Raw genomic sequence first — 12,332 nt, 5'->3', positions numbered from 1 at the left:
GAAAGGAGCCAGTGCAGATCCAGGACCCAGTCCCTGACCACCAGGAGATCTCTGTGGGCCCCAGCTGGCTGCCCACCCTCTGGTCCTCTCAATACTGGGTCCTGTGCTCAGGGGAGAAGCTGATTACTTCATAAGGAGAGTTAAGGAAGAATCTGTGGCTATATTGAGAGACTTTAGGAAAGGACATATGTTAATGGTAAGTAGGAAAGAAATTTTAACGCAAAAGCTCTTAACTTGGGGTCTGACTTCAGAGGCTCCAAGAGCCCCACCCTCTGTGTGTCTGTGTGAACTTACATTTCTCTAGGGAAAAGGTTTAGAGCTGTTGTCAGGTTCTCAAAGGCAGTTCTAATCCATAAAAAGATTAAGAACTACTGTTCTGGAGAGATAAGAAATGTCAGAGGCCAAAATCCTTCTTTAAACCAGTTTACCTTGGAGAAAACCGGATGCCTCACATGTTGGTGCTCAGTCTACAGCTACTGAATAAAGGCCAGAACCCCAGGACCCATCATCCTAGAAGCAGTCTTTGTAGGGGCCTGTTTGTGTTCCAAGCGACTTTAGTTTTGACCTCTCAGTCTTATTTTCTTTTTAAATTCATAAAACAGCATCTGATCTGGCATGAAAATAAGCCCTAGCCTATTCATGCCTGGAGTCTAAAAGAAACCGAGGCAGGCCAATGGCAGTCAAGCCCATGGGCCTAATATATATTTAATGTAATTAATGTTCCTCTCTTCTATTTCCTTTTTATTTCTTCCTTATCAAAATCAGTTCACCAAAATTTTGAAATTTAATAGACACATAATTTTGTAGATGTAGGAATAACAAATACTAATGCTGTAAATTAACTATACTTGCTGTGGCTTAATAATTTTCAAAAAACAAAAAAATCCTATCTGCTGACTTGGTTTTGCTTTCGCTCAGCAGCCCTGCTGCACCTCCCTCCACACTGCTGGCACTGGATACCACTCCTCCTCTTCCCTCCCTAAACCCCCCACACAGAAGTGGGAGAAAGTTGACAGTCCAAAGATTCAGAAATCGGAAGGGACAGAGATCATGAAATTAAGTCATTAATGGGACCTCATGGTAAAACCCTGGAGACACGGCGCCTTTCCAGAGAATTTTGACACAGCAATGTCACCTGAAAACTTAAATGCATAGTTGAAATTTAACAAACTGCAACGAATGATCCAAGAGAGCAGAAACCATGGCCAGCTCGCACTGGGCAGGGGCACTCCACCCACATTTATTCCCAATGATTCAGGAATTTAGGGAGCAGAGCCAAGAACAAAGCAGGACGTTGAAAAGAGCATGTAGCAAGCACCCCTAAGACCGGCCTTTCTTCTGCGGAACTCAATGTTCAGCCACCCCACAGTCACAAAGACACGGGAGAATGAAGTCAGCAAAGGAAAAACCTTGACTGAGTAGGAGTTGAGGGAAAGGAAAGAAAGCTGAATCATGTCACACTGGAAGCAACTGCAAAGGGGAAAACCATGGGCCAAAATGCCGGGGAGGCCAAATTTCCTCCATCAACATCCATTGAGAAGGGGGAAGGGAGGGAACGCAGATTTCCCAGCAATGTGGCAGGTCTTGGCACCTCCTCAGTTCCCCGCTGAACTTCCACAAATAAACATGCAGAGCCGAAGGGACAGATTCGCTTCTCAGCAAGATTTCAAAGCTGTGCACCAGAGTCAGAGAGAAAACAGGAAGGATCGCAGAGGGAGGAGGGGGAGGAGGGGGAGAAGGGGGAGGAGGGGGAGGGCCACGCACGCCTTGGGCCAAATCAGATGGGAAATGGCCCAACCCCTCACCCGAAACTGACACACCATTTTTTATGAGGTGTGAAACGTTTCAGGTAGTGTTGGCAGCCACCGTACCTTGGACCCAGGTCTGAGCTGTGGGGTTTCAAGCTGGGGGCGTGAAGCCCAAAAAGGTCACAGGTGAAGACAAGCTCTTTCAAACTGTCTCAACCCAGATGAAACCAAGAGGGGCTAAACCTCCGCGGAGAAAATCCAGCCAGCTGGCTGCTGTTTTCGTCCCAGCCCACCTAGGTCACTGGCCATCCCGTGTGTGTGCGTGTGCGTGTGCGTGTGCAGGCACGCAGGCACGAGGACACATATGGGGATGGGTGGGGTGGAGTAAGGCGAGGGTACTGCATTTGGATTATTTGAGGATGACAACACTCACTTCTGATCTCCAAGGGGCTGAGGAAAAACACAGCTGGCCCCAGTTGGTGCTGAGTCCCCAACACCCCTCTCTGAGTCTCTTGGCTCCACGGTCTGGTTTGGAGGTTACACTTCCACCCACACGCCCAGGTCCTGACACGACAGAGGCAGGAGCCGTGTGGTGGTTTGCTGAGATGGCCCCTCTCTATTTGTTAGTGAGCACCAACTTGGCATTTACTAAAACCTTATTTATACGCTGGTGTACGTGTGCGTGAGAAACAGCCCAGGAGAACGGAAGGCACAGCATTCCCAGCGCTGGACCTAAGCATGGCTGCTCGCCAACCAGCTGCAACAACAGACTCGTCCCAGAGAGGCCCCTGCCCCTGCCTCCCGCCTGGCCCATGCCCCTCTGAGAAGGTCGGGGAGGCTCTGCCCTGAGCCTTTCTGTGTCTGCCTCAGGGCTATTTTACTAAAAACACAATAGGATGAGTACAGGAGGAAAAATCCCATCTTACTGCCTGCAATTCCTTTTAGGTTTCCTTTTTAGTAATTAAAAACAAATGTTTAGCCACTCAGTACATTTGTCAGCTGGAAAAGCACATTTCAAGGGCACCACATAGGGTGTTTGTCCTCTTTGCTTGGGGCCCGATGTGTCCTGTCTTGGTTAGGTCTTCCCACACAGAGACAAGCAGGAACAAAAAGATGGTAGGTAGGGGCAACACTATCTCCTGGGTAAGCCTGTCTCCTGCCTGAACTTGCTCCTCTTGGCAGTCTCTGGGGTCGCTCACCGGCTTCATTAAAAGGACAGCAGGGAGGATGCATCTGCATAGCATCCTGGTCTTAGGGGTGATCAAATCAAAGTACTTCGAAGCCTTAGGCGCGTTTGGGTACTACTATTATTATTGGGCTTGGTCTACAGAAATTGAGACTGTAAATCAAACTCCTATGTTGTAGGTCAGTGATTCTCAACCGTGGCTGGACATTAGAATGATCTGGGAAGCTTTTAAAAATGCTAAAGGCAACTAATCAGAATCTATGGGATGAAGGTGGGGGGGCACTTGTAATTTTTAAAAGCTCCCCAGGTGACTCGGTGTGCAACCAGGCCTGGGTACCACTGCTCTAGGGGCCAAATGTCCTAAGCCTCAGTGCTGTGACATGGCCTGTTTGTCTGTCTCAGGGTAACTGGGAATTTAGTGAGGGCATGAAAGCCATGTTTGGGCCCTTGGCCTCAGCACAGTGCCTGGCCCAATTCAGGTTTGAGTGCATGAACACGGGCGAGTACCTAGGGTCCATCTTGGGTTGGTGAGGGTGACCGGCCAAAATTCTCCTCTGGTTTCTGAACTCTAACACTTGCCAGAGCAGTATGTAAGGACAGCAGGAAAGACAGTCTAGTCTTTCCTATCTGATAAATAAACATCGTGAAGCCAGTAGCCTGAGTTATGGGTTCAGACCCTAATGAAAAGTTTTGCCCAGGTTCCCCCTTTCTCCTGCTATTATCCAGGCTGTCCTCACGCCCCAAAGGTACATGTACTATCCCAGTGGCCAAAGTGCTGCAAAAACAGATGCATGATGCTGCCCGTTTTCTAGTGACCAGAGGATTGCACTATCCCAGGCACCCAGGGAAGCTCCCACAGCTCTGCAAACGCAGGCACTGGGCTCCCACTGTGCTGGGGGTGTTCAGCAGCTCAGAATAAGGATTTTTATCACCTACTCACTCTCCTGTCTGATTCTGAAAACAAGCTAAGAAGTGTGTCTAAAATCGGGTTCCTCATGGAACTTCGGACAGAGAAGTTTGAACTGCATGGCTTTTTAATCTCCCTGCAGAGACCTTCTCTGGGGCCCTTGGCTCTCAGGGCTGGTGGCATCCATAGACCTGACCCCTCTAACCCCATTCTGGAGGCCCCCTGATGAGCTGGGGAAATTATGGAGTAACATTCCAAGGAAAAGTCACACTGAAAGGGATGAAGTGTGAACCCTGCCAGAAACAGTGGGGTCCTGTTTTATTTTGTTTTGTTTTTAAAAGCCTTCACCTTGCTTTTGAAGACAAGGCTAGAGCAAGTTTTCTGGGACTTGAGAGAGCAAATGTAAAAAGACAAAACACAAATTCCTCTGCCATGTTCTCAGTGATTGACACTCTCCGAAACATAGTTCCAGAAATTAAAATGTAGGCAAAAGAGAAAACACAATTCAATGCTCGAAAATTCTAATTCTAATTTTGAGTGTTTCTTAAAGCGTGGCCTCCGATGACCTCCATCAGAATCACCTAAGGATACAGGGCAGATTGTGGCCCAGCCCAGGTCTCCTGAATCAGTCTCTGGGGGTGGGAATGCGGAACGTGCATCTTTTACCGGCTTCCTTGATGATTTTCCTACACTCTGAAGTACGAGAGCCAATGCTCGATGCCTCCTTTATATAATTCCCTCTCATCTTACCCTTCTAGCAAAAGAGAAGATATGACTGGATCCCAAGAAGTCTGTCTGGGATGCAGTTCTGAACACAGCGTTGAGCTAGATCAGGCTTTCCAAATTTCTGGAAAATTTCTATGACATTTTCTCTTGGGTTTTTTTTGTTGTTTTTTTAATCCAGAAACAGTAAACTTTGGGGTCAAGAGCAGACCCAGAGAAGGGAATGTGAAGCTCTCATTTACTGAAATTTATTAAATGCTTTGCATATATTTTTAATGTATCTTTTCTACCACTCTATAAAGTATTATATTTGTTTTGTAGATGAGTGATGGGGCCAGGAAAGGTTAACAATTTTTCCACGATCACCTAGCTCCTCCTTTCCACACTGCCAGAGGTGGTGAAGAGGGCTTATCCCACATTTGGGGGGACCCAGACCTGCCACACCACATATCTAATGGTGATCCTAATGGTGACTCCTAGCTGTCTGGGCCACGGCTCTGGAAATACTATCAGTTGATTCCCGGGCCTTTGGAGCCTGTCTTGTCTTGTCTTGAACAAGGAATGTCTGGAACACCAGGTTCGTGCCTTCCCTGACTGTCAATTTGTGAGTCCCCAATGGCCTGCCACCAGGACCTACTGCCTCCAGGAATTACCCCCCAAGGGGCGGGCAGCTGGATACCTCCCTTACCACATGGAAGAGCTTGAAGAAGTCCACGTTGGCGTACAGGGTGTCCTCCATCCACTGTAGGGTGCCCTGGGAGAGGGAGCACAACACATCACGCACTGTCTGCGCCGCACGGCGCTGGGGGAAGATTAGGAAGCGCTCCAGGAGGGCCTCACTGCAGGCGATGTCCTTCAGCACTAGGTCTGGGACTCCATGAGCAAACTGCAGAAAGGAAAGGCAACACTGGAAACCTCCCTGTAGTAGAGGGAGACTGGCCCGCGCCAAGATGTCCATGTCCTAACCCACAGAACCTGTGAATACGTTATGTGGCACGGCAAGGGGGATTAAGCTTGCAGATGAAATTGAAGTTGCTAATCAGCTGACTTTAAAATAAGGAGATTATTTTGGATTATCTGGGTGAGCCTAATGTAATAACAAGGGTCCTTTAAATGTGGAAGAGGGAAGCAGAAGAAACAGTGTCTGCCTTGAAGATGAAGGGAGGCCACCAGCCGAGGAAAGTGGACAGTCTCTAGAAACTAGAAAAGGCAAGAAAATGAATTTTCCTCTACTTCCCTCAGTAAGGAGCATAGCACTGCTGGCTCCCTGACTTAGATTCTGACCTCTAGAACCATAAAATAATAAATTTGTATTGTTTTAAGCCACTAAGTTTGTGGTAACTTGTTTAGCAGCCATAGAAAACGCATATGTTCCCAGGCCTCATTTTAGCAGAGAGACTTTACAGTGTAAGCCATCCCTTCTTTTTTTTTTTTTTTTTTAACATCTTTATTGGAGTATACTTGCTTTACAGTGGTGTGTTAGTTTCTGCTGTATAACAAAGTGAATCAGCTATACATATACATATATCGCCATATCTCCTCCCTCTTGCATCTCCCTCCACCCTCCCTATCCCACCCCTCAGGGTGAACACAAAGCACCGAGCTAATCTCCCTGTGCTATGCGGCTGCTTCCCACTAGTTATCTATTTTACATTTGGTAGTGTATATATGTCCATGCCACTCTCTCACTTTGTCCCAGCTTACCCTTCCCCCTCCCCGTGTCCTCAAGTCCATTCTCTACGTCTGCATCTTTATTCCTGTCCTGCCCCTAGAACGCATTTGGAGTGACGGTGAATGACCACCCCTGCCTTCCTGTCTCACCAGATTTAACAAATAAAAATACTGCATGCCCAGTTAAATTTGAATTTCAGATAAACAGTGAACAATTTTTGGTACAAGTATGTCCCAAACAGAGTCCAGATGGGACATCCTCATGCTGAAAAACTGTTCGTTGTTTATCTAAAATTCAAATTTAACCAGGCACCTGTATTTCATCTGACGATGCTAACCCCTGGAGCTCCCACATCTGAAAGCTGCTGTGGAGCACAGTCCCCATAATGGCCTTCAGAGGCCACGGAGGCCTCAACCCTGGCCAGGACCCTTGTCCACCCAGTGCAGTAACTGGCCTCCTGGAGTCCTGGACTCCCAGTAGTGGACAAAACCCTAAATACCATAAATAGAACAGCTTCATGAACTTCCCTGGCCTCCACAGTCCCATGCCTTCTACACAACCCTCTGGGCTGGAGAATGGAGCAGGTGGGTCTCAGTTACCCCCTGTATGGAAACTGTCCAGACCACACAAGTGAAGCCCAGGTCACAGCTGGTGCCGAGTGGGTGCGGACTCCGTGAATCTCAGGGGCCTGTAACTGGGTGCATATTCCAACAGAGCCTTCCTGTTTTGTCCATACCTTACTTCTCATCTCCAGGCAAAACCTCACCCCAACTCTATTCCCAGAGTCTAAAACATTTTGAGGTGGAGGGAATTATTGAGCTCATTGGAGTCCAAACCTCTAATATTCCAGAGGAGGGAAGTGACGGAAAAGGGGTTAGGTGACTTGAGAAGGTGACACAACAGGCGAGGGAGAAAGCTGGGACACCATGAAAATGTAACTCATTCATTCAATGCTCATTCACTGCGTTCCCATTCTGCAGGGACTAGGAGAGTTACTGGGGATACAGCGAGAATAAGATGAATATTCTGCCCTCCCCAAAACTAGCTAGGCTAGTTTCCAGGCTAGCTGGAAATGCAGGCATTTAAACAGCAGGAGGTGCTAGGCTGAACGTCGTGAAACCAGAGCACAGAAGAGGGAATGTTGAGAATTGCTAGTAAAAGTAGCTGGTATTTATTGTTTATTATGTGCCATGCACTATTCTAATTGCTTCACGGATATTAATTCTTTTAACCCCCACAGCCACCGTATATGGTAGGTACTTTTATTATCTCCATTTTAGCAATGAGGAAACAGATTGCTTATTAACTTGCAGTGAACCTTGTGACCTTGCTGAGATTTGAACACACAGCTTGTGCTTAACCATTACCCATTAGCTCTTTGTCAATTAGGGAGGGGGGGGGCAGGACAAAGAAGGGAGGGTTTATGAACTGTTTCACTGAGGAGGCAACACTTGAGCTGGGCCTGGAAGAATGTTCAGGAGGTTCCAGGGCTGGGGGTGAGAGGTGTGATGAGGGATGGACCAGAGAACCGTATTACTTTAATTGCCTAATCACTCCCTCGATGGGGAGAGAACGAGTGATGCTATTCCCTTTGGAGCTGTGCTCAGACACTAGGCAGAGGGACATCCAGTCCTAATGGTAAAGAACGAAATTCCATGTACAATGAGGATGATCGGTTAAAGAGCTGCAAGCCCATGTCGCTGTTTAAATTTAAAATAATTAAAATTAAATAACATTTAAAAATTCAGTTCCTCAGCTGCACTAGCCCCATCTCAAGTGCCCACGAGCCGCATGTGGCTAGTGGCTACCCTATAGACAGCACAGAGAGAGCACTACTGTCATGGAGGAAAATTCCCATGGACAGGTCAAGGAGACCGAGACAGAGATCAGGAGGAAGGCACACAAGGCAGTCGGGCTAAGAAGCAGGGTGGGCACGGAGGCATGGAGGGAGCTGGGTCCACAAGACCGGCCTCCGGAGTGCAGGAGCTGGGCTCCTTCCTAAGCTCTGAGTTCTGCTGATCAGGGAAGCATCAGCTAATCAGAAACTGCAACACTAAATAAAGGCACACCCCAGTGGCCCAGGCCCTGTCTTCTCCCCACATGAAAGGCCTCAGCCCTAATGCCAGCAGCACAGCAACTAGAAACCCAAATGTCACGTAGGTGAGGAACTGGAAAGAAATTTCCCCTAAATTCCTGCCCTTATCTCCATCTCCCTTTTATTACCAACTGGAAGTCATCACAGGCATTTCTAGGACTTGAGTTTTATGAGCTGAAGAGAAAGCAAAGGGGAAAGTGAGCAAGTGATGCTGCCCACCCCCCGCCCCTGGATTGGGATGGGAGGGGAGACAAGCAGGGCCGGGCAGCCAGGCCTGACCCCAAGGGCCGCCCCAGGAGCGCACTGTGACCAAACCTGGGCACTGGGGGTGCCGGGTTCCAAGGGCCCTGACGCTCTGCCTCAGGGCTGAACCTCAGCTCCCCTTGTCTAGTTTCAGTGAAAACCTCAGGGTCTGAGAAGCCAGAAAAGCAGGTATGGGCCTCTCTATTGTTGTGCTGGGAACCAGCTTGAAAACCCCCTTCAAAGGAGCCAACCTCAGCCAGGCAGGTGGGTCCCCTCCCTTCTCTGGGCTCAGACGGCACCCTGTGCAGACCTTTGCCTCAGGACTGACACAGGCCCTGAAATTCTCTATTTACGTCTCCGTCTCCCCTGGAGTCTAGGGGAGGTGCGGTCCTGGCCAGGAGAGCCAGGCGGGGCGTCTGTGCTAAGGCCCCTGCTTATCATGCGTTCTCACCGTGTTCATCACACTAGGAATCCACACCCCCGGGATGCTGGGCCATGAGCCCATGAGGCCCCAAACTAGAGCAGTGGTTCTCATCCCTGAGCCATTAGAACCACCTGGAGAGCTTGTTAAAGCAGAGACCGCTGGTCAGTCTGCGATGGGGCCTGAGAATTCACTCCCAGTCCTTGCTGAGGCTATTGGTCTTGGACCCTGAGAACCACTGAACAAGCACGGGACTAGGAACGAGAAGACCTGATTCCGCACCAGCTCGGACAATTCTAGCTCTACAGCTGTGCACAAGTCGGTCAGTCTCCAGGCACGTCAGTTTCCCCATCTGTTTGAGCCATCTCGGGATTAATGTGAGTAGCGCAGGCGCTAACAGATGTGAAAGTCATATGTTAGTGGGAAAAACACTCTGAATAAATACAGGAGATTATGAAAACAGACAAAATAGATTTGGGGGGGACAGAGGGAGTTCGCCTGGGAAGAAATGGTCCAGGAAATCAGAGGTCTGCTCTACTTGCGGCCGTTATCGGGCTCTGTGACCTCAAAGGCCACCTCAGCACACTCAGACCCTGGCTCTGCCTTTTTCTTGGCTGGAACTCTCCTCTCACAGGCATTTGCACGGTGCCTTCTCTTCAGTTAGATCTGCTCAAATAGCACCCCCGCAGGAAGGTCTTCCCGGCCCACTGAATTTAAAACTGCCCCCAGTCCCTCCCTAACTCCGACCCTGCTAGACCTTCCTCACAGCCCCTTTCACAATCTGGCTTACCTGATTAGTGCCTGTCGCCCCCACTGGAATAGGAGCTCCCAGAGTCAGGGGTTTCCTCGTATTGTTCCCACTGTATTCTGGTACCTAAAACATCTCTAGGTGTTTGGTGAATACATGAGTAAACCCCAGTTTCCTCAACTATAAGAGGAGTTTGAGCCACATGGTCTCTAAGGTTCCTTCCAGTCATAAAACTCTGAGATGTTTTAAGGGCTGCCAGGATTTGTGCCACTCCAGAATCCTGCGATGGGAATGCTCATCACCACAAGTGACCCCCAGGTATTCTCCTGAGTGTGCGGCACGAATCTGAATGATTCTGAATGTGAAAGCCAGAAGGAAAAAAGAAACTCAAGGTCTCCTTTGCCTTTCTCAGGCTCAGGCTCAGTGCCCACCCTTCCCCTCCAGGGACCACTGACCAATGACATCCACCTACCTGCTCTGGACGGACTTGGGAGTTGACCAGAAGGTAGACAACTGAGTCAGACAGGCCAATGCTCTTTATGAGAAACAGTGACAGTGTTTCCTCATCCTTTAGGACATCCCGTATTCGTATTCCTCTTCCTGCGTACGAATGAAGAAAAGAACAGGGTGTCGGAGGGGAGATGGGTCAAAAAAAGGAAAACATCTAGAATCGATTTCTAACTTGACTATCAGAGGAGGGCCCTGTTTTGGGCTCCCTGGGAGCGCCTAAGAGTCAGGGCCCCTGCCAGTGGCAGTCACAGCATTTACTGCTGGAGCAGACGAGCCAAATTTAGTGAGAAGGCACACAGGGTGGAAAAAATTAGGTCGGGGTGGTGGTCATCGGATGCTTTGTGGAGTTGGTCTTGGACAGTGGGGTGGGGTGAGGAACAGTTTTGTCCCCCTGGAAATATTTGGCAATGTCTGGAGACATTTTTGGTTGTTACAACTGGGAAAGTATTGATACTAGTGGGTAGGGGCCAGGGATGCCACCAAACGTCCCACAAGGCACAGGACAACCCCGTTTCTCTGATAAAACAAAGAACTATCTGGTTCAAAAGGTCAATAGCGCTAAGGCTGAGAAAGCCTAGTCTAGAATAGGAGGAGAATTAGTGCCATTGTCATGGGGTAGAGAACCCTTCTTGGTGTTTCTGTCGGCTCAGCTGTGGCTCTAAGCTCAGGGTATGGACATGTACTAAGAGAGATCAGGCTGTCTGGGGCAAGAAAATCTTCAAGTGGGGAAAGGGGGATTGGCCTGTTGCCTGGGCTTGCAGTTTCATGCCCTGATCAGCCCAGTCACATTCTTTCAGCTCCACTCAAAACCTACTGGAAGCAGAATTTTCTTTATAAGGAGGCATAAAGGACTTCTAACAGTTGAGGTGACCTTGGGGCAAGTGACTGAACCTCTCTGTCTGCACTTTCCACATCTACCTCTTAGGATCGTTGTGGGGTGACTTGGGATAAGGAGTGTAAAGTGCTTATTAGCTCCCAGCTCAAAAAAATGCTTGACCTGATTGCATTAATATTATTCTTACCCCTCCCAGGGGAGGCACACCCACCTTCTCTGCTTGCTTCCAGGGCCAACACTCACTCTGAAGCTGGCCCACTGCTACAGTTCATGAGGCACGAGCCAGAGAAGACGGGGACGGGCCCAGATATTTATGAAATCATTTCAACATTAAGAGAAAGCATTTGGGTTGCATGAAAACAGTTATCTCTACATCACAACTTCTCCGGGAGCCTGGCTGACTGCTTATGTCTTAGTTCTTCTTTAACTAACTTTAATCATCAAATGCTCCTGTTCCTTCCAGGCTCTAACACCACAGTGCTCTTCCTCCCCAAATTCTCCCCAGGCCGCCAAGAGGCCTAGCTCCCCAAGTGCTTGACAGTCACCCTTTATGTTCAGGTTGTGACTTTCTTTGTACATGCCTTGTCCAGATTGATGTCGCTGCTAATTTCCTCTTGAAAGGGGATGGGCCAGCCACAGGCCTGCCCGTGCAGCTGGGGCAGGGGAACCAGCCCCGAGGTTCCACCACACAGCAGCCTCTCTCACCACGATGGATGTCCCTTAAGAGTTGTACTGCCAGGTAGCTCAGTATCACTACCTTTTGCTTAGGAAAAGCCCAAAGCCTTTAGGGGAACCTGACTATAATATATAATAGTTCCTTTTATCTTCAGTGGATATATTCTGAGCCCCCACCACAGTGGTTACAGATAGTACCAGACCCTATATATACTATGTTTTTTCTTATACATACGTACCTATGATGAAGTTTAATTTATAAATTAGGCACAGTAAAAGAATATCCAAATTGCCAGCATCACTGGTCTTGCACTTTGGGGCCGTTATTAAATAAAATAAGAGTTATTCTTACACAAGCACTGTGATACTGCGATAGTCGATCTGATAAGCTAAGCTAGACAGCTAGTAAGTGACTAACAAGTGGGATACCTGGGCAGAGGAATGGTTTCCATCCCCGGTAGGTTAGCCCGAGATTTCATCATGCTACTCAGAACGGCACACAATTTAAAACTTATGAGTTGTTCACTTCTGGAATTTTCCATTTAATATTTTTGGACTGTGGTTGACCA

The 12,332-nt window shown here is 48.5% G+C and overlaps 1 protein-coding gene across 1 annotated transcript in view; it reads right to left on the bottom strand.

Moving 5' to 3' along the window:
* ABCA4 (ATP binding cassette subfamily A member 4) overlaps positions 1 to 12,332 on the bottom strand; it is a 138,756-nt gene that overhangs the window by 110,601 nt on the left and 15,823 nt on the right. The window contains exons 5-6 of the mRNA XM_060302615.1: positions 10,216 to 10,343; positions 5,253 to 5,450 (exon numbers count right to left, since the gene is read on the bottom strand). Of these exons, the coding sequence (XP_060158598.1) occupies positions 5,253 to 5,450; positions 10,216 to 10,343 (326 nt within the window). The remainder of the gene's footprint in view (positions 1 to 5,252; positions 5,451 to 10,215; positions 10,344 to 12,332) is intronic.

The sequence above is a fragment of the Globicephala melas genome, chromosome 1 (assembly GCF_963455315.2).
Source record: "Globicephala melas chromosome 1, mGloMel1.2, whole genome shotgun sequence".
Lineage (NCBI taxonomy): Eukaryota > Metazoa > Chordata > Mammalia > Artiodactyla > Delphinidae > Globicephala > Globicephala melas.
The sequence above is the reverse complement of the archived record's forward strand: the minus strand, read 5'-3'. Positions and strand labels throughout refer to the sequence as shown.